This window comes from Aythya fuligula, chromosome 5, assembly GCF_009819795.1.
Source record: "Aythya fuligula isolate bAytFul2 chromosome 5, bAytFul2.pri, whole genome shotgun sequence".
Taxonomy (NCBI): Eukaryota; Metazoa; Chordata; class Aves; order Anseriformes; family Anatidae; genus Aythya; species Aythya fuligula.
Window position 1 is genome coordinate 55679886 of NC_045563.1, and position 22682 is coordinate 55702567.

Here is a 22682-nt window from a genome sequence, read left to right on the forward strand (position 1 = left end):
TTGCATGCCTTTCATATGACCCCCAAAATACATAGACAGCTAGAACTCCCTCTTATTATGATCAGATATTGTTCACTTGCAGACCTTTTTTTTTTTTTTTTTTTTTTTTTTTTTTTTTTTTAATGTGTGGAAAGTTTATTTTTGTTTAAATGATGTGTTCTCGTATGATTTGCCATCCAGTGAACTTCACTTGTGTTAGGGCAGGGAATACTTCAATTCTGAAAGCATCTTCATTGGAAAATGTCATTTATTTATTTCTTTATTTGGGATTAAGTAAAAACAGACAAAGTGGGAAAAAGAGTCTTAAATGCTCTGAAAGTCGTACGAATTGTTTCTGGTGGGTGAAGGGTTTTAGAGATGACATCAATGTTTCCAAAATATAATTGGAAGCTGTTTGTGTTCTCTGAACTTGATGTGGTAGTGGGGTGAATGAATATGTAATTGAAATATAACTTGTGAACTGTAGCTGCACAGAAGTGATACCTTTCCAGATCTAGTCTGACAGGCTGATTTGTAACTTGACACCTACTTCAAAAAATTCCTGCCTCTGTCTCATGAATCTTGTGTAGATTGACTTCTAACAAATGGAGACTCTGATTATAAAATATTGGTGTTTCTTTAATTGCATTTTCTTTCTCCTTCCAGGAAGAATTCCTAAGATCTGTTCTGCTACTACAACCTTAAAGCAAAATGCTAGCCACTGCGTTCTCATCCCTCCCTGCCTGCCACTTAAACGGCGAGTACTAACAAATCCTTCAGGACGCGACAAGAGCCAGCGTGTTGAATAATCACAGGCGATCAGGCTGTGGGCTTGCAGCAGCAGCTTGCTGCCTCGTGACATCACTCCTGGAGCTCAAATCCCACTCTGAGCTCCCTCCGTTAGTCGGTCCGTTGGTCTGTCTGTTCACACAGCTACGGACCTCACACGCCGGGCAGGCAGCTCCCCCAGGCAAGGCTCCGGAGCTGCTGGGAGAGGAGAAGGGGTAAGAGACAGTGTGAAGAGCGATTAGTGGGGAACGGAACAAAACAGCGGAGCTACAGCATGAAATTCATCTGTGCTTATTACTTGCTGCCTCTTTTTCCTGCACTAGTCTTCAGCACTAGGTGAGTACAGAGAGCTATTTTGTGTATAGTTCTCCTGTTTTGTTTGCTGTTTATTCTTTTAGATTCAGTATTCCCAAGAGAAGTAATACGTATTTCATCTTGTACTAGAGTAGTAAGTTTAAAGTGCAGTTATTGTTTTTGATTCTTATCTTTCCCCTCACTGATCCTCTGAGAGATACTGAATCTTTTACTTGGCCTTTCTGGGCTTTTTATGATGTAAAAGAGCTGCTCCAATATAAGTTGACCCAGAGCTTATGAGGTGAAGGAAGATAGTCAACAAATATAAGCATCGTATGTGTGTATCTATCTATCTATATATATACACACATACACACACGTATATATACAGCAGCAATAGCAAATACACTGCTTCACAGGCAATAAGGAAGCCAAAGACCTGAAATTGAGAACATGTTAACATTTTCCCCTATTGAGTGCGGAAAAACAAATACTTGAACAATCTCATCTGAGTTGAGGCTTTTGCATCTGAATAGAGACCTAGGGCTTAGCTTCTTTACTGTCAAATACAGGTGAGATGTTGCAGTATTATATCAATGCTAGGAAACGTGTTAAAAAGTTACTGCAGTCTAGAAGCATTCCTTTCTGTGCAAGTATAATATATCACTGAGAAAATATGAACAAAATCTATTGCAGCCTAAAAATAAAAGCTGTTCTGACCGTGCAGTGTTCTGATAAGATAATGCGTATTGCACAGTTGCTCAGAGATGGTATGGTCTCTATGCTGTTGATATAACCTGTTCAGCAAAGGGAAGATAACACCAAAACACTCTATCTCATTGTTTCATTCACAGATGAAGAGTTAATGCCAGGTGTGAAGTAGATATGTCCTAATGACACTGTCCTCAGTTCAGGCTGCTTAGATTCCAGTTGCTTCTCAGAAAATAAGCCTTAATTTTAAGGAAGGTATTTCTCTGCTGTGTTAATAATAAGCAACTTATAAGTCAGTAAAGCATATTATCAGAAGATAAAGGCATTTTTCAGGAAATTATCTGTTCCTTTATTCTTGGTCTTTTCTTGTAAAATGTAGAATGCTTATTTGAAGTGTCCCCTAATTCCCCTCCCCCCCCCCGCACTTCTTGTTTCAGATCTTAATTGTTTATAGGGTTAAAAAAAAAAAAAAAAAAAAAGTGCCTGCTAAGTACTCAAGGTAAGATGTAGCAGGAGCACATCTCTGTATGTCCTCAAACCCAGGAAAGTGATAACCAAAATCTGAGTGGGAAAAGACCTGAATGCAGGGAGAAGTGATATCAAAATGCTTCAGTTATTTTATTATTTCACTCCCTTGGGGGGGGGGGGGTATAATTTTTCTGTAACACTTGTGATTTAAAGACTGCAGTGCAAGTCAGTATGAACAACTCCAATGCTCTTTGAAATACAAAACTCAGAGGAGAATTGTAACATACAGTGATTCAATAACTTTCCTTTCTGATTTAATAAGCAGTCTAAGCACTATTCACTAGCAGCCAAGTGTGAAACTTCTTGTGAATTCGTATTAATAGTTCTACTCATTTGAAAGTAGTATTTTCTTCTCTGAATTATGCCACAGTTTAAAAGAAGCGGGTGGGTGGGGTACCAAGCCACTTTTTGCAAATGCGAGTTTGCATCTTGCATGGTTTTGTATAGAATAAAATCTAGTGAAGAGATGTGGAAAATTAATATAATTTTTTATACTTTATAGGTTTTGTAAAATGCCAAGTAAATGACTTCAACGTACAGGGGACTGAACTGCGACAAGACGTCTAGTGTAAAACCCCAAAACAAGTGCCTCTTATCTTTATGAGGAAAACATTTTTCTGTATGAAAACACAAATTCATAAAAATTTGTAGTTCAGTTTTTCAATTTTAGTCGTATTTTCCCCCTCCAAAAGAAAAAAAAAAAAAGAGTTGGGCAGAATATGAAGGAATATGAAGAATATGAAGTTGTCACGTGAATGTTAATTATGAACAGTATGAGTTGGAGTGTATATATTCTTAAGAGTATAACTTTGTGACACATGATGATTTGTATTCTTATCAAAGTGAGGGATGGAAATGATCAGAGAAATTCCATTTAAAATGCCCCTTGAGTATAGTATGTGTTGTAATGTGAAGTTTTGCTTTTGATACTAGATTGATCACCGTGTTCTAAAGGATATTGGCACTCTACCATAGTACTGGTGATTTACAGAAGTCTGGAGGCAGTGGACTGTCCTGGTCAGCAGCTGCCATCAGTTGCCTGATTTTTAACTGAGTTAGTTTTTCAACAGCACGTGTTAGAAGCTTAAAAATGATACGGTGCTATCAATATGCCATCTACTGGAAAGAGATTATGTTTTAATTTGCTCTGGTGGAAGACAGTTCAGTTAGCATTTCTTGGGAACGTACAGTTAAAGCATTCGTTGGACCCAAACATAGCAGGTTTTCAGGAGCAATTGAGTTAGAAAAAAGCAGGGTCTAATATCCTGCTGTGTAAAATGCTTAGCTAAGGAAAAACATCAGCCTCATGGGGCAAAAAGTTTTCCATTTTGAGTTTTTGTTGCATAAGTTTCTAGAGAAGCAGAGTATCCCTATTTAAAGCATTGGTGTTGAAACCACTGAGCGCAGTAGTTGATGCAGAAGTGTACAGCAGCTTTTTCTTCTTTGTCACGCAGTGAAGCTATCGTCTTTTGCATCATGACATGATTTTATAGTTTTAGAAGACCACAGCACATCTTCAAGACTAATTATAAACAAATAAGATTAGATGAGTTGAATGATGTTAACACTCATGTTGACTTTTCTTTATTTACTTGTCTTAATTTACAGTATTGTTAAAAAGTGGAATACACAGCTATTGCTCTAAAGATTGTGTCATTTCTGATTTTCAGAGCTGTATGTAACTAATAGCTCGGCATAGCCTAAAGCCATATGCATGAACTAAATGTTAAATTGCTGGAAGTTTGTATTCTTGAAATGGACACTTTTCTATACTAGTGATTACTTTTAATCATATTTCAAGTTTGTTCGTAGTGCCAAAGAACAAACGAGATTAAGGTATATTGGTCCAGTTAACAGTGTGTTTAGATGGAAGGAGTAAAAGTCACTGCTCTGAAGCCCACAAAATGTTAAAGGGACTAAATTTGTAAAGGTGAAATTATTTTGGTACAAACTATCCTGAAGCTTGTGTTTCCTTATCCAGTTTTCTATTTCCTTGGACTGTTTGGTTTGGGCAGATGTAATGTGATGATGGCGCATGTGTTACTTTTTTACACTATGCTGAAGTCTATAAGTCTGACTGCATCAAGTGCTCAGTAAATTGACATGGCATAAAAGAGGTTAAGGCTCTGATATTTGCCTGTGTGCTTTTGTGGATGTAGATGCCTAAACCTTCAGGCTGGGTAAAAAATTATTTGTAGAAGGGAGTATCTGCATGAAATTACTTGTTTGGGTCAGTAACAGATCTGCAGTAAAGGTAATCTTGTATAATGAGACATGTCCTTTTTTAGCTAGAAGGGCCTTTTTCTGCATATTAATTAAACTTCACCATTGGAAGGCCAGATATTTAAATTCTTGATTGCCAACTTTTTTTTTGTCCAAATGACAAATATCTGACTCTTCAGAAGAGGCTTGGTGTGAAATAACATTCCTTTTTATCTAGGACAGTAATGAAGACATGGACTCTCCTGTCCACACATGAAATTTGACAGATGCAAAGTACTTAAAAAATTTGAGGTAGAATTTTACAGTTGAGAATAGGCCTATAAACCCAACAAGATGCACTTTAATAGCAATTTTAATACTAATACAGCAGCATGTTAAGTGGATATACAAATAGCATGGCTACAAAAGTCAGATCCTGTATTATTTTAATGGCAGTGAAATGGCTGGTGCTATTTTTTTTCCTAATAGCTCAGTTCAATGATAGTCTGAAGAAACTGATGTTATAAAGCAATCTAGAATTCAGTGGCTTCAGAATAAATGCTACCTTTTGTTTTACTTTGGGATAACAGCAGTGTACCAATTTCTGCTTGATAGATGATGCTTAATGAAGGTATGGGTTTTGATCTATGTACGCATGTTGTTGGAAGTCATGCAAATATCTTCAGTTCACTTACCTTATGAAATATGAGAACCTGACTCAAATGCTAGCTTTTTCCCTGTAATGAGTTTTTGAGGTCAGATATTTCCTTTACAGTGTTTGTTGGTTTGGGGAACTTGTATAAAAGAACATGAAAACACAAATATCTTTAGCTTCTGTCAGATAAAGTTTTATGAAGAACTCAGTCTGAGACTTGAAGATGAGTAAAGAGGAATGCCTTTGGCTTTTTACTGGGGTGTGTCTGTATTTAAAATCCTTAAATCCTTATTTTCTAGTTCTTCACCTTTCCCAGCTTAAACGCCCTTTGGACTATAGCCAGATGTTCAAAGTGACCTTTTCATTTAGACTTACATGAAAGTAGGGAGAACCCTACCCCTTGCTAGATTACGAGGTAGAAGACTCAGACTTACTGCGTGCTGATATCCTTGACTATAGCCGCTCCACTGCAATGTGTCTTAGCCAATGACTAAAAGCAACTTTACTCAGAGGTCTCAGGCTGAGGTCCAGCAGTGTCCGTTCTTTTCCTTGTGACTCAAAGTGAACTGTGCATAATGGTAATGTGTTGTAGACTGTTTTAGCAGAGAAGAATGTGGGTTTTTGCTGTAAGCTTCACGGATAACGAAGAGTGTTTTAATATTGTGCTTTCCGTATTCTTCTTGAAATGTAGGGGTGTTGACTCTACAATGTGTCTCCAGCTCAGAATTCCTTTCACCCTTATTTCAGCCATCTGAATTTTCTAGACTGCAAGCGTGTTTTGCTTTTTATCAGTCTTGGATGATTACGCGTCTTGGGTTAACTGTTTGTAAGTACTTCAGTTGCAGAAGTGGCATTCAGTATATGACTCTCAACATTTCTATACATGGAGAAAGCATGCTCCTTGCTGTGGACTGTGTTTAAAAGTAATGGAACACATTTTCCTGTGGTACAAAGCCATTATTTCAAGGAATGCACTTAGCTCATTATCTATTGATGTATAAATGAGGACCTAATACAGCCAACTGCTTGGTTTCACTACTTGGTGAAACAAAATCTCTTCCTTCTTCTAGGAGAGGTTTTGAACTTCAGTGGTATTAAAAAGAAAAAGAAAAAGAAAAAGAAAAAGAAAAAACCTGAAATCAATAAATAAAAGCTAAACCAGGCTGCGGTATAATGCAGGCATTTTCAAGGTAGTTTTTAAACAAGGTAGTTCGGTTACATCTATATTTAATAAAAAAGCATGCCAGAAACTGCTGTAGGTTGACTTCTTGGCATCAGAATGAAATTGCTTAAGGCTAGTTTGGGAATACCTGTAGTTTTACTACAGTTTACTATGTAGATGCATGTAATCTTAATGCTTGCCTTATGTAGTATACACCAGAGCAATCGCACATTTATTCTACCTTTCTCCTACTTGGGGTGGGGGAGTAGTAGATTCTTGTCAAAAGGTTTTAATTTTATGGGATTTTCTGCTATGATGGTGAGGCTAGTTTCTGGTTAAGAATGATGACCTTGGAATTGGTATACTTTAAATGTTTTATCCCAGGCCATAAGATTACATAGCAAAATGCTCCACAAATTTGAGCCTGCCAACGTAAATTAAAAGTCCAGAAATCAAGTCTTTATCGGTTTGGCCAGAAATACTACAAAATAAATTTTGTAATACTTTGTTTCTAACAGACAAATCTGAAAGGAAAAAGAGGGAAAACAAGTAAGGGAAGAAAGGACACTGCTTCAGGAAAAAAAAAAAAAAAAAAAAAGTAGCTTTCAGGAAAGACTTACTGTAGATTTGATCTAATCTACAGTTAAAATTTTCTTGAAGTTCCATGTAATATCAGGTAAATCTCGAGGATCTCTAGAATTCAGTTTTAAAGATGTAATCAAATGTTTGGACTTCTGCTTGTTATGCTATGTATAAATATATTTCAGCTCAGGTGGCTTGCAGTGGATCTACTTTTGACATTTTAAATGCATTCTCTGTGTTCAGAGAAATTATAATGCTGATACTTCCCTATTTCTTTCTCATTTATTAATTCAGACAGGGATGAATTTAAGGATACCAAACTAAATTTGAAATCCCTCTTTTGGTAAGAATGTGGATTTGATATTGTTTCTATATTTAACAGAAACCTGTTCCCAGACAGTAATCGTTGTGATGTACCAATCTGTAGACAAATAAATCTCATTTATGCAACTTGTCAGAAAACATTTTCTCCTCATTGTCAAGTTTTGCACAATGGGTGTACAAGCTGCTTTGCAAGGGTCAGATCTGTAAATGTTCTCTGTATAGAAGACAAATAATGTATCTGTCAGAAAGAATGAAGACACTTCATACTATCCTTCAATCTTAATATTTTTCAAAGGTTTAAGAAGTGTATTGTTATGTTTGCAATTTCAACATTTCAGAGTGGCAAGTACTTTTTAGAAATTTTAAAATTTGGCATTGCATTAAATAGCAGTTCATGGTACTCTATATTTTTTTTTTTTTTACCTTTGCTTCTTGAGCTGTTAATTGCCCACCTTCTCCCTTTACATCAATTCACTCCCACGTTTAATAATCTTTATTTTTTTATGTGTACTATCTCAGAGGGAACACAAAAAAATTCATTGTTGATTGCTCTGCTAGATTTGCTGAAAAAAACTGTTTCAGTGAATCACGAGAGAAATCAGTGGATACGGGTTTTGAGCTGAATAAATAAGTCTGTGGAATTTCTCAATATTTTATTTGCTAATATTGATTGATTCTTTCTATGGAAAGCAGTATAGTGTAACGTCAAAATTCTGATGTGTTTTGTTTCCACGTGCTGTCTTAAGAAGATAAGACTATTATGCTGCCAGTTGGTCTATTTTTACCAAAACAACTAATTTTCCTAGCCATTCACATACTTTCATTGCTGTTTATTATGAATACTCATGTTTTGCCAATTTATGTTCTCAACTTCAATGTGGGGTGTAGATAGGCTTGTTACTCATTTGCAGAGTAGGATAGTAGAAAGTGGTTAGAAGACAGACTTACTCAGTTTTAGAGAAGTTGCAGCATTTAGGAAACTGCAGAACAAACACCTTTCACGTTTACTTGGACACAGAGCTGCAGCAGAACCTTACTCTATGCAAACTTCTCCCCGGCTACCACACTTCTACCAAACATTGTGCTGTCTCTGGCTTAGCTAATAATCTCACCTACAGACCATCAAAATACCTTCTAATTAAGGAGAGGTGTTTATTATACAGTACAGTCTTTGCAATCTTGTAGTATAACCCTTTAACGTTTTTGCAGTAGCCATTAGGGATCTTTGAAAAACTTGGTTCAATAGTGTAAGAGGCCAGGAGAGAGACAAGTTGCCTAGTATTATTTGGGGTATACAATGTTCTTGTTTGCTGGTACCACATGTGTGGATTTACAGTATGATAGTTCTTTTCAAGGGCTTTCGTCCCATTGTTGATGTGAGTGATAACAGAAGGAAGTAATTAAACTTGATCTTGGAATTGGTGAACAGGAGGATCTAGAATGATGGTAACCACAGTAATATACTGTGACCATGTTACTAAGCACCTTATGCTAAGACTTTTTTTCTAGTCCTCATCGCATTTGAATGATTTTGCATTTGTGCTTATTTCAGACTAGCCTGTGGTAGCAAGCTAGAGGGAAAAAAAAAAAGTGAGATTTTACTGAAATGTAGATGAGAAAAAGTGTGAAAATCAAATTGGCGTGACGCTGAAAAGCAGATGTGCTCTGGGTGACATTAGATTGGCTGTTGAGGAAGATTCTTCCTACTGATGCAGCATAATGTGTGTGCTCAGTGTGCAAAGAGAATGTCTCTCTTGAAAATGGAGAAATAAAATCAATTCTACTAGTACCTAACTTAGAGATTTTTTTCTAGAAAAAATATTTTTCAGGATAGGGTGAACCCTCGGCCAGGGTACAAATCAAACACTGAATAGCTCAAACCTTTGAGCTGTTTTGCTGAAACTAATTGGTTCGTGATTAATTCTAATTTTCTGTGCTAAAATACCCAAGATATCCATTGTATTCTCACCACTTCTTAGTGACTGGCTGAGTCGACAACTGTAGTCGACAACTGTAGTCGACAACTGTAGTCGACAACTGTAGTCTACAACTGTAGTCTACAACTGTAGGTCTACCCCTCTATTCTGTAGAGTACACAAGTTCCTGGCATGCTCTCCATAGAAGATATGCACTGTAGCTTTTTTTTTTTTTTTTTTTTTTTTTGGTTTTGTTTTCTTCTTTCTGTGTATATGAAGGAATCCAAGTTCTGCCTAGGGACCAGACATTTTAGAAATACTTAAAGTCCACTACAGATTATATTCTTTAAATGTGTGGAATGAGTCTAATCTTGATGCCTTTTGAATTTCAAAAGGGGGGAAGCATGTTGGCTGTACTAACCTTGTGAACATAAATGAGAGAGCTATGTACTTTGAAACTTAGATTGTTATTTAGCTGTTGAGGTGTATAGTGGATACCAAATAGTCATGATGGTTAGAAATCAATCCTAACCCCTTTCAGAAAGCCTAGCCTTGCAGCTAGCTTTGTTTCACTCAGAGTGAGGAATAAGGTTATTTGGCTTAATGCAGAGGTTAAGGCTTGGGAAATGATGCTGTAACCATGGTGCCCAGATGACAATAGAGCAAGGGGGCTCTTAGAACCCATGGTATCCTTGCTGCTTTCCTTGGGTTTTCTTCATTTAGTGTCTCTAACTTCGCAATTAATGCAGCCTGTACTGTTTAATTTGGTGAAAAAACAGCCTGAGATACTGCTTTCTGTGAAAGCTCTGCATTCATACTTGAATGATGTATGAAAAAAATACTCAAGTGCATAGAGAGTGAAAAGAGACTTCTTTGCAGTTGCTTTTTTATTTACTTGCAAAACAACTGTCTGCTCTTCAGTATGCACAGATGTGTTCTGTTTGGCTAAGAAAAGCTTATGAAAGCAGACAATTTAATATTTTTCTTTAACTTGTGCCTTTCTCTTTGTCCCTGTTTCAGTCATCCTACTTCCTTCACTAATTTCTACCCAGCTGGAGCCCTTTTTGCTCAACGGAGTAGTGCTATCAATTCCTGGAAGGGGAAAGAAATGTTGGTTTTTCTGAGTCCATTTGAAGAACTGATTAATATTTCTTGAAAACACGCTTTTTTTATTCAGTTTTTACAGCAATTTAATTCTGTCTGTTTAAAGTGTTAGTATATGGCATTACACATTTCATATGTGCCGAAGACAACATTTAAATAGCTTTTGAAATTGCTAGGAAGAAATACAAGATGGTGTGTACGCTAGAAGGAAGTGCATAAGGAATACAGGATTCTTTTGTCAAAGATGAATCCCACAGGACTGGTTTATAAAATTTAATCTGAAAGACTTAGATTGTCTGCATCAAATAGGTGATGTACAGAAGCTGATACTGCAGTTGGGATTAAATATAATTTCAATACGTTCACCCTTACCTCTAAGAGCATCGTATGGTTCTTTTGTTGCTTAAACTTGATTATATCACATGTTAAAGTGGTACCTTTATATGTAATAGAAAACCTTTCCCAGTAATATTTAGTTAATACAGGAACATGAATTTTTTTTTTTTTTGACTGGATTAAACCTGTGGAACAGTGTAGTGTTGATGAGAGTGGTTGCTACCCAAGGAAGGTGAAAAATCTTGAAGGAAGCAGGATGAAATAATTTCCATCTGCCTTAAATGTCTCCTACTTCTAGGAAATTAAAGGATCCTTAACGTAGTTTGAACTATTCCTGTAGAAGAATATTCAAACCGGTACCAAGGTCTTTGTTATTTTGAATACTTGCAAAAGAGCAATTTGGAGAAATAAGGAGATAAGTTTTCAGCATTTAAATTGGTAACTAAACTGGAAACAAGTACACTCAAACAAGCAATCCCCCAACCACCTAACTTGCAGGGAAGTTGTCAGGAAGTTTCTCTATATGGTGTCAGAAGTGAGAAATCACCATAGCTGTTGTAGGACCTAGTAGGATGAAGATACAATATCAAAGGGTTGGTAGTGGGAAAATTCTTTTTAATGTCTGCTAGAAGGAAGTAGATAAAAAGCAATATTAAGTGATGAATGACTGAGCTGGAGTATTGATATGAATCTGGAGACTGTCTTTTTACCTTTGTCTTAACAAAACCCAGCTACATCAAGCTTCTGTTTATAATACAGAAATGAGTAATGTTACATATGTAAGATGTGCATAAAACTTCGAGAAACTTGGGAGTGTGGAGGAAAGGAGACTTGCTCATGACTTAAATTCTGGTATTGGTCTAGGTTTAATTCTTTAAAGCTTAACAAGTTTTAGAAAAACGCTCTGTACGCTTCTTCAGACTTGATAAGTGACATATACCGAATGTTCACTTTAGGATGTATCTTTCACTTGTCAACAGATAACACTAAGAATCTTCTTAGCTGTTGTTACATTATATGTGTTAATGAGGATGGAGAGAATTCTTACCTTCTTAATTTGATGGAAAAGAGCAGCAGCAGGAAAATTCCCGGATCCGAATTAGATGCAAAGTCATCATAGTGGTTACTGACAAAAATAAACTAGAGATTGCGCAATTTGATACAGTTCCACTAGTGTGTTTTTCAAATGTAAAAAGATCTTTAGCTTCAGGAAAAATAAATAAATATGTATAGTATATGTGCATGTGTGTAAAGGATTTCTAGTTGTAGACACATAACGAAGTATGAAAAATTGATCTTTGGCCATCTTTTCTCAGTGGCTTGAATTAGATGTGTGCTTCTACTCATATACAGTTAACTGTTTCAGAATAGCTGAATTTTTTTTGCCTTTTAAAAAAACAAACAAACAGCTAAGGCATCAAATTTGCACACCTCTTTTGCAGTCAAAAGTATCAAATGATTTCTACAAATAACATTAGATTTTAATTATTTTTAATATTCTACCACTTCCTTCAACTGCAAGAAGTTACACTGGAGACAAGCATGGTTTCTAGCAGGTACCATAATAATTCAACATTAATCTAACTTCTAATATTGCAGTGTTTCCGTTGAACAGTTTTGCACTTAGTATAAAAAAAAAAAAAACCACTATTGAAATGCAGGGAATTTACAGATCTTTTTAATGTTGATACTGACATTAGTTGTTGCCATAATGGAATTGGCGTAGCACTCCTGAAAAAGTAATGTGAGAAATTGCAGTTGCTTCCTCCACAATATGTTTTCTGTGTCATTTTTTTCACTGTGTTGGGTTATCACTGTAATCTTCTGTTGCATCTTGACACTTTATGAAGGCTCTTCCAAACCATCCCCATGATGTATGTGGATGCTCTTGTCTCAACTGGTCTTGAAGCTTTCATGGTCTTGACATTTGTATGCTACAAAACTCCAGAGAAAGATCTGAGTCCATTTGGGTCTCAATTTTTTACTTTTTTTTTTTTTTTTTTAATGAACTGAGTGCATTTAATATAACACCTAAGTGTATGCTAAAAATATGTTCCAATTTTACAACCCAGTCATTTTCTAAAGTGTATTTCAAGCATCATTGAATTAATAGGTGAGATGAGCAGAATCCTGTATCTCTTTTTGAGTAATAATAAAAAGAACTGATGCAATAAATAAAATAAAATATACAATAAATAAATAAAAACACTATGATACTTGTGGTATGCCACAATTAAAAATAAATAAATAAAATATTTATAATAGTCCGGTCAGAAGGGACCTTCAAAAATCATCTAGTCCAACTGCCTGACAACTTCAAGATTAATAAGAAGTTCAAGCATATTACTGAGGGCATTATTCAAATGCCTCGTGAACATTGACAGGCCTGGGGTATCAGATGCCTCCTCCCTAGGAACCCTGTTCCATTATGTTGCAGTGTTTGACCATCCTCATGGTAATTTTTTTTTTCCAAATATCCAATCTGAACCTCCCTGATGCAGCTTTGTGCCATTCCACACATCCTGTCACCAGTTGCCAGTCTGAAGAGACCGGCACCTTGTTGTCTGCTTCACCTTCTCAGGTGAAGATAGTAGTGAGGTCACCTTTCTGCATCTTCTTCTCCAGACTGGGCAACACAAGCCTCCTCAACCTGTCATCACAGGACATGCTTACCAGCTCTTGTGTCAGCTTTGTTGACCTCCTCTGGACATTTTCCAGGTTCTTAAGGTTCTTAACATCCTTTTTGTGTTGTGGAGCCCAGAACTATACACTGTATTCAACGTGAGGCTGCATAATGACCTCCTGTGATTAACATGTGTATATTTATGCTGGTGTACAATGGCTGAGGATTTAACACTCCCTTTGGATGTTAGAATGATTGTTTTCTGCTTCCAGTAGTTCAGGCTTTTGCCCTATGTTACTGTAAACTGTTCTTAAAAGGGGGGTAGGGGTGGGGGGGAAGCTTACAGTCAGTCAGTGATTTAGGATATATACTTACAGAAACCACTGGGACTAGAAGCTGTTGATCTACAGACTTTTATCAAACAATAGTAATACCAATTCTGCAAGACAGATGACTGAAGCCAAGAACATTGTTTATTCTTTCACCATTATTACTGTGCCTTGCAGCATCACTTGGAATAAAGGTAACTCTGAATGAAGTGTTCAGTGTTGTGGTTCTAATTTTTGAGAGGAGGAGAAAAGTGGGAAGACTTCCTTCTATTTCCTCTTATTTTTTTTTTCTTCAAAAACATTATGGAAACAAGAGTTTGGTTTAAGTATAAAATGAATTAAATCCTGCGTTCATAAAAAAAAAAAAAAAAAAAAAAGGATTTTTTTGACATTGTTGTGATCACTGCTAGTTGATTTGTTTTAGTTTTTCAGCTTGCCGCTAGTCCAAGGATCATGCTAATAAGTTCTTGTAAATATCTGCTTGAAAGAGTTGAAAGATGCAGATTTACACTGCAGCTTAATTTGGAGTATGGGGGAAAAAAAGAAAAATATAATAAAAACAAGATAATTTGTGGGGTTTGGTACAGTTCTACCTAGTAGATTTGATGGAAATTCTCCCTGGTTAAACTATAATGAAGAGTAGTAGTTGCTGTGACCAGTGTATAATGAGTAGAGGACTGTTGTGAATTGTAGTCAGTCATCTTCCATATACTGAAACACAGGAAAATAGGAAATAAGTCTTTCATTATAATATATAGGAATATATATGTGACACATCAAAATGCAGTCTTTTAAAGATCAATAGTAAATGAAAATATCTTCAAAAAAGAAAATGACGACTTAGATTCTGTTTGGTTAGAGATGCATTCTGAAAGCTTAATCCGTTAATGTTTTTCAGTGAATGTTATCTCTCTCTACAATCTCTCCTATAAGTTACTGAAAGACATTGTAATTAGTGTCTGTATACAAGAAAGCTCTTACTTTTACAAGAGAATTTGTTGCTTTGAAAAAAAGCAATGAGAATTAAAAATAAAAATAAAAAATCTGCCTCGCCCTTAATGTTTTCTTAACGATTGCTTAGACAACTTTGAAACTTCAGGCCGTGTAAAAAAAAACAAAACATTTTATTCACAACTATAGACCTGATCCCATGTGATACTTCACTGAAAGAGACTTCAGATCAAATAAACTTTTAGCCATAAATGAATCCATTTATAGACCCTCACACTGCATGAGTCCTTTGCCTACTTCTGGTTTGAATTACTATCTTTGTGATTCTGATTAAAAGGTTTCTTCTTATATACAAAAATATATTTAAAGCATTTACGGTACCACTATTACAGTGCATGTAAGGCTGCATTTTTTAATACCTGGTTTCAAACTACAAGTGGAATGAACTGTCTGGAAGTTTCTCCTTAGTAAGAAATAGACTTGAGTGACTCTGTCACAATGATGGAGGAAAGTGGCCTACTAAAATATGTTAGCTGTAAAAAGATCCTGATGGTTTTCTAAGCTCCATGTGTCAAGGTTATAGTTCTCCATGGGTCAAGGTCATAGAAATGTGCCTTGTTCACGTGACATGTAACCCTGAGAATATTAATTGTCTTGGCAGGATTCTACCGGAGTAAAAGCTGTAGCTTTAAATGAATTATTTGATCATCTTCAGTAATAGCTAGAAAAAAATGCCCATTTAACAGCTTTGGAGTCATAGTGCCATCCACCGAGTTGACCAAATTGCCGTGACTCTTAAAATAATATAATGTTCCCAGTGAAATCCTTATAGCCTTGATGTGAGGAAAAAAGATAAATTGGTATCTGGTATAACAAAGATAGAATGAAGGCAGCATTGGAAGACTTTGGATAGAGAATTCTTTTCTTACAGGGGAGATGGTTCCAAAATAGTTTTCAGATTGGCCTTTGATACTTAATTCTATTTTCTCCAGCTGGAAAATCTCTCTGGGATAATGCTTCTAGTGTGAAGGACAGTTGGTTTTTTAACCCTTGTTCAACTATTCCCTGCTAGAAGAACCTAAGTGTGATTTTTTTTACTTATTTGCTTCATGATTTAGATCCTCAAAATTCTGACCTATATTGAATTTCTGACCTACTTTTATTTCTCTTGTAAACCTTTTTCCCCTTACACATATCTGATTTACCACTCCCTTTAGTAAGCAGCCAAGCACAGTAAAGATGGAATGAATAGTACACAGATCATTTTCCCTTTTTGTTCAAAAAGTTTCTTGTTTTTACAGCCTACTGACATTTACTGTGCTGGTTTTGGTACAGAGAACTGGGAGACAATGTGAGATTTTTTTGTCTTGTTTACTTGATTTTGGGACTATGAGGAGACAAGGCAGATTCCTGATGCAGATCAGAGTGACTGTCATTTGTGTTATGCGAGTAATCTTTTGGTCTTTGCCCACTCCCCTTTTTATTTTTGACATGTGTGGTATCCACATGTATGGATATTGTGCTTCAAGAAGTTAAATTTTATAACTTCAGATTTGAACAAAAAGTACAGAAATGAACCTTGTGTTCTCACTGTCCCAACCTCATGGAATCTTGTTGCCAAATGTACGACAGCTATCACGTATGTTAAGCAATCTAACTTAACTTTCCTTTCTGTTTCTGAGTCATCTGATTCCATGAGGTATGAAGCATACTGCTTTTGAGTCTTTGGAGTTTGTTTTTTATTTCTTGAGTGATATCTATGGTGATCTGAAATATTTGTTCCTGATGAATAGTGAATGAATGTATGTAATTGTTGTGAAAAGTCTACCAAATACACAGCATCCTAAATATACCCATAACAGTTTCAGTTCATTTGTCATTTTAAGGCTTTCTTTGACCTAAACATTGTTTTGCTGTTCTTAACTGCTACTGAGAGTTGTTCATGAGGTATTGTTAGATACCTGCATAACGTGAAAAGTGAAACCAATAATTGAGAGAATGTTTACTTGATCAGTACTAATTTAATGAGTACTGAGACAATGTGGCTTTTAATATGTAAAAATTAAGAACACAAGCATCACATAGGCTGTACTTCAATTTATCTGAGAATTCAATAGGGAATTCAAAGGAATAAAGTGAGTATCTGTAAGTAATTGGACATTGCGCAGTGACAGGAAGAGCTGTCTATCACAGCTGAAGGATGGCTCTGTTGAAAACAGGATCTGGTTATTCTAGTGCTTAAGTTGTGGCTGGATCTGTGCCACCAAGAAAAGAAGAAAACAACACTCTCCATTTAAGACCCTCCCTCTGAGGTCATTGACTGCGCTGCAATGTGAGAATCTCTGTAGTCCATTCCAACACATAAAGAGATGCGGTACTGTGTTTCAGAGTGGAATTGGCTCAGATCATCAGCTGGCATCTGCAACTTTATTCCTGCTATGGATCTGGCCGTGCACCAAATGGAGACATCTTTTAATTGTAAGCATTGTATCTTTGCCAATTCAATGATCACTTTCTATATTTTTATTCAAATCGGTATTTGAGACATGATTCTTAAGCTGAGCTGTTAAAGAACAACCCCTGCTTAACATAGAACAAGAAAACCAATAATGTTAGATCCCATCTTGTTTCCAAAACAAAACTAGCCTCTTTGAGGAAACTGCAATATATAAAACAGAGCTCCCTCCAGACTCTTCGTGTGGGAACATGCTGCGAACTTCATGCAGTTCTCCATTTCAGACTATATTTGCTTTGTGTCTGTATTCACTGTGCAGTCTAATGCTTACCTGCATTCTTACTCATCTGCACAATTACTTTCAAAATGCTACTTGTTTGCTCTGTACCAAGCAGAAGACATGGGAATGGACAAGACAAAACCATGTGTTTATGTGGGGTATAATGGTGCATAACACATCTGTCTCCTATCACTCACCCTCTTTCACTAATAGAGAAAATCAGACCTTGTTAAGAGCAGAATCTTAGTTGAAGTGAACTGTAATAACTGAGTTTACTTTTGTGGATGACACTTTCCTTTTCCTTCTACCCGCTTTAATTGACAAGCTTAAATATTCAATAAATTGGGAAATAAGATTAGGCTATCAGAAATATTCCCAATAAGTGCTAGGCAGTTCCGTTATATGTTTCAAGTGTATGGATCTTGGAAAGATATGGGATAGAAATATGTTATAAAATTATCTTACACTTAGGGAACTGAGTTGAAAACGCCTGCTTCAGCTTTCATTATGGGATGAAAGGAACAGGGACAGAAAATCAGTTCAAATTGAAGAAAGAGAAATAAGGTCTGGTAATGGGGTGAGAGAGATGGAGCTTGAAATCCTATTTCTTTCCCTCAGTGCTCTGATACTCAGTGATGTCATGTATAAAATACTAGTGTCAGGAAAGATTCACGTGGTTTCACCAAATGACTAGCATATGCTGGACGCACCACAGTGAGAGAGAGAGCTAATAAATGTTTTCTATGTGAATGCAAGACTATAACTATGGATTTTAATTCCTTCACGAGCTGAAGCATGAATTGTTGAAGAACTTGCTAAATGAAACAGAACTGAAACAATGGGGCTGCAAAGGAATATGTCCTTTTGCTCTCCTGTGTTCTCAGCGTGATAGTTTATGCAGCTGTGAAGAGAGGCAATGTGTCTGGGGCCTGTGTTTGGACAGTCTGACAGGTGGAGGTGAAAGATTTGCTCAGCGGTTGCCTGGAGAAGGAATTGCTGCTGAAAACCTAACTTGCAGGAATACAGCTGTCATCAGGCAGTGGAATTATTTCCAACAGGTAACAAAGTGCACTTCTGGAGGAACTGATAAGTAGGGAAGGATGAAGAGGAACATTGCTTGACAGAAACAGATCTGGAAACAAGGGACTTGTAAAAGACTGAGCTATAGCACTGGAATTTCCTTTGAGACTGACTGTAAAATTTATAGGAAGAGTTACAGAAATAAGACAGACGATAAAATTAAACATGCAATCATATGCATGCATTTCTCTAATTTAAACAATGACTCATTATGAAAGCCTCACTGTTTTCAAGTAAAATGGCTGAAGAGACAGTTTTGCACTTTTTTTTTATACTGTACTAGGTCAGAAATGTCTTTGCTTTGTCTTTGCAATAGAACTTTGTCTGGATGGATTTCAACACAGGACCAGGGTCATGCAACTGTAACCAAGGGAATTGCATCTCACGCACATATACTTGTTTTACTGTGTACAGCAGTTTGGCAGATGGTCTCAAATTTTTCTGCACCAGAATCCCTGTTATTCTTGTGACATCTTTCCTCCAAAGAATCTTATGGGAAGAGGACAAGGGAGAGGCTTTAAATGAGCAGAATGTGTAATAGGAAGGATAGACTTTATCTTAAAAATGATGAGGGACATATGCTGATGAAAATGCATCTTTTCTCTCCTTCCCTCTTGAACTATTCCACTGGCATGAGGAAACAAGCTTTCTAAATGTATTTTGGTAAATCTTGACAGAAGAATCTGAACAGTTTCACTAGAGCTGTGCTTTGACAATAATGAGTAGAAAATATAGGACTTCTAGAGAGTGCGACATCAGAAGTTATTCTGTTCAGAAGCAGATAACTTTCTTCAGGAGAGGAAGAAAAAAAAACAAACAACACAACTATGTCTTTGTCTTCTGAGAGAAAAACATAGGGGAGATAGGATTTGCAGAACTGGGGAGCAGAGAAATGCTATGTTTTAAATGGTCTTTGAATCAAAGCTACACTAACTGGTGGCAGTTGTTACGCTGTGATACTTTCAACAGTTGGCAGGAAGATTCAAGTAATGCCTGCATGGATGAAACATTAAAATTAATAGGTCATTTGCTTTCCTAAATGTGTTCCATGTGCATTTGCCTGCCTACCATATTTTTCAGTATTATCTATGGCAAAGACAAAACCCACTCCAACTGCAGTCACACCTCCAACCCAAATCCAGCTCAATCAGAATCCCACTGACAAAACATGAAGGAAGCTGTTGCACTTGAATTACTTCATCATGAAAACCCGTGTTATAATTGAAGGACTTAGTTTTACCATGGTTGCAGTCTATCTCAGCTTTTGCAGCTCTTGAGTCAGTATTTGTAGCAGAGAGTTGTAGGGAAAAGGGTACTGCTGAGATGGTGCCTTTCAAGTACTGATAAACTAATTGGAAATACTTCCAAGCAAAACCATTGCTCTGTTTTTATAATGCCTTGACTTGGCTCAACTAAAATAATATAAAATATTGTTGTTGATGTTAACAGCAGTACAATCAGCTACTTGGTGCTTTTCAAGGACCTTCCAGTTGAAGAGCAGAACACATTGAAGTTAATGCTTGAGTTATATAAAGGAAGTAATTGCAGACACTGAAAGCAAGCTGTGGTGTTCAACCAATAAAAGTTTAAATGCTTATTCTTGGGGGGGGGGGGGGGGGTAGGGTAATATTGTTAATGTAGAAATCTTACACTACTAAGAACTTGTTATTTTTTGCATAGAAAATGTAACATGAAAATATTTTTTAACTATTCCTTTAAAAACAACATCCTTCAAGGGCAGATTTCATTTGAATGCCAAAGGGGAATTGTAGGAGAGAATTGAAATAAGTTTTGAATTACCCTTTTTCTTCCCAAAGATCGTTAGTAGGCTTATGATGGAAATGATGTGGTTCTTATTGGAATATTCTGCTTAGCTTATCTTTGTTTTTCTTTCATTTTATGTAGGCATGGCAGTGTAATATCTGAAGCTTTGGTTTGGAATTTATGTTTCAGAATTATGTTTAACTCTGAATAACCAGAGTTTTGTATAATGAAAAACTGGTTAGGCATTTCAGATTTTGATAATTTGATTCCACCTAAGTATACGGTAGTGAAACAGCATCTGTTTTATGTTTCAAAACAAAATACTTATTTTTTCTTTCTGCCTTAAGGATTTTTATCTCTTGAGTTATTTATTTTTGGAACATCAGTAGGAAGATGAAGCATAAAAGCATACAGTGTCTTAAAACCTGTTATAAGAGCTAGAAAGGGCCAGAACCTGCCTCTTTTAATCAATCAAAAATGTTTGATTGATCACTAATTAATTGCTGGGGCTTCCAGTTCAAATTATTGAATGGAAATATGTCTTAAAATACTAATGCACCAAATATTTTATTAGAAACCCAGTTTCTGATAAAATTTGTTACTGGTTAATGCATTCTTTAATGGAAAAAATGGCATTAAATTGCTTACAAAGGAAGCTATTTTGTGTTATTTAATATGCAGAGATGAAATGTAAGTTTTCTGCACCTCATCAGTTGGAAATTTGAGATTTCTAATTTAATGTAATTTTCAGGACCCAAACTGTTGTGTTAGAAAAAAATCTGTTGTGAACAGAAATGTCAAAATTATTTCTAATATTCTATATAAATAATTTCTAAAATATTTCTTGGTGTATTTGTAGATTGGTAATGTATTAGCTGCTGCTTATGTTATTTCAAAATCATATTTCTTTAAACTTTTATGAAGCCATGTCAAGTCACTGTAGTCAACTATTAAAAATTCAATATTTCATTAGAGATGTATATCTTTAATGTGTTTTCATGACTTTTTACATGTTTTAGAATAGAAAAAGTATGAAAATGTCTGTGGGGTGATTCCTTAAACAATTATGTAATAATGGAGAAATAGAGTAGATTGAAATTACAGGAAGTTTGACCTGATCCTGTATCAAATATGGCTTTGTTGATCTTTGTTAAAAATGACTTGTTTGTACTTTCAAACTAAGGCATTGCAGTTTTGCTACATCTTTTCATTTTATCTTTATAGGTCCTCTGGTAAAACTTATGTTGTTACTACAGGAAGAGAAGATTATGATCTCTGTAACTCTTGTGTTGGTGCAACTTCTGGGGCTTCATGAATTGTTTCTTTTCTGTTGTATAATTACTTGGCAATGATGGATACAGTATTTTCTGGAAAAAAAAAAAAAAAAAAAAAAAAAAAAAAAGAAAACTGAGCAGGAAAAATTTGAAACAGTGGTAACTAGTAATGTTTAGACCTTGGCAGGTAAATGACTTCTTGAGAGATTCTTAAGCCTGTATAAGCCCATGTAAACATTTAAGTAGAAATGGCAAAAATAACAAAAACATACTTTAATAATATTACTTAGTTTTTGTGTTTCATTTACTGTACATGGGTCTGGCTTGAAATCAGAAGGAAACCATGCTTTTTACTTTATTGAAACCAGTAGCTGTACGTACCATCAAGAGCTGTAAACAGTTACTGGATGAAATCCTCCTGACAACAGTTGAGTATTATAGCAACATAGAAGTTTGTTTCCAGTTTTCTTGAGGATAAAACAAGATTGCAGTTCTCTTCTGTGATCAAGTTACTTTTCTGTTACATACATTTTTCAATGGATCAATATCTAGATGTTACAGAAAGTTGGTGTTGTATACATAAGTAATTTCTAAGGAGCATTCAGATGCATTTTTTAATGTCCTTTCAAAAACAACAAGGTAAGGTAATGTTTAATGTTAACAAAAGAGGCAAGAAGTTCAGTGCTCCTATATAAATCAATGCCTAGCTGCACTCAATTGCAAGTCGAAAGGAAAGTTGAAATATAAACTTGACCTAAGAGTCCTAACACAAGAAATCAGTTATGGTAGCAGAGTTGAAAACTGAAGAATACTTGCATCCACACTTAGTGGGGAAAAAAGAATAACCCATTATTGCTATTGAGTTCAGGCAGTCTGGTGACCCTCAAGTGCGAATGATGTTAAAAGGTGCCATCTGTCTTGCTAACCCCTGATGTGAGGTATGAGGTTACCAGCAAAGTATGAATCTAATTAATGTATACTATCATTCTACTGACTCAAAACGAGGGGTATAGCAGGTCTTGTAATTCAAATTGCTTGTATTACTTGTACCTTAAACTAGTACAAGGAAGAGTTAGGCTTAGCTCAAAGGTCTGTAGTGGCCCTTAGGTTCTCCTGCTATATTTAGCTCAAGAAATGGTTTCTGAAGGTGATGGCACCCAGAGAAATAATGTCTCTTTCTAGTCTTTTGTTTTGTTTTGTTTTGTTTTGTTTTGTTTTTTTGTCTACTAGTTGTTCGTAGTGTCCAAGCAGATAGAGATCAAATTGGCAAAAATGTAAGTAGAGGCTTATTATTTCTCATTTTATTGAGAAATAGCTTTCTCCAGTTAAGGAGAATGTTCTGCT

The 22682-nt window shown here is 35.9% G+C and overlaps 1 protein-coding gene across 2 annotated transcripts in view; it reads left to right on the forward strand.

Moving 5' to 3' along the window:
* Positions 1-681: 681 nt before the first annotated feature.
* Positions 682-22682, forward strand: part of LUZP2 (leucine zipper protein 2) — a 184474-nt gene continuing 162473 nt past the window's right edge. Inside the window, exon 1 of one of the 2 annotated variants that reach the window (XM_032188988.1) lies at positions 682-1104. In XM_032188988.1, the coding sequence (XP_032044879.1) occupies positions 1043-1104 (62 nt within the window). In that variant the 5' untranslated portion in view covers positions 682-1042. The remainder of the gene's footprint in view (positions 1105-22682) is intronic. The other variant, XM_032188990.1, reaches the window with a different exon arrangement.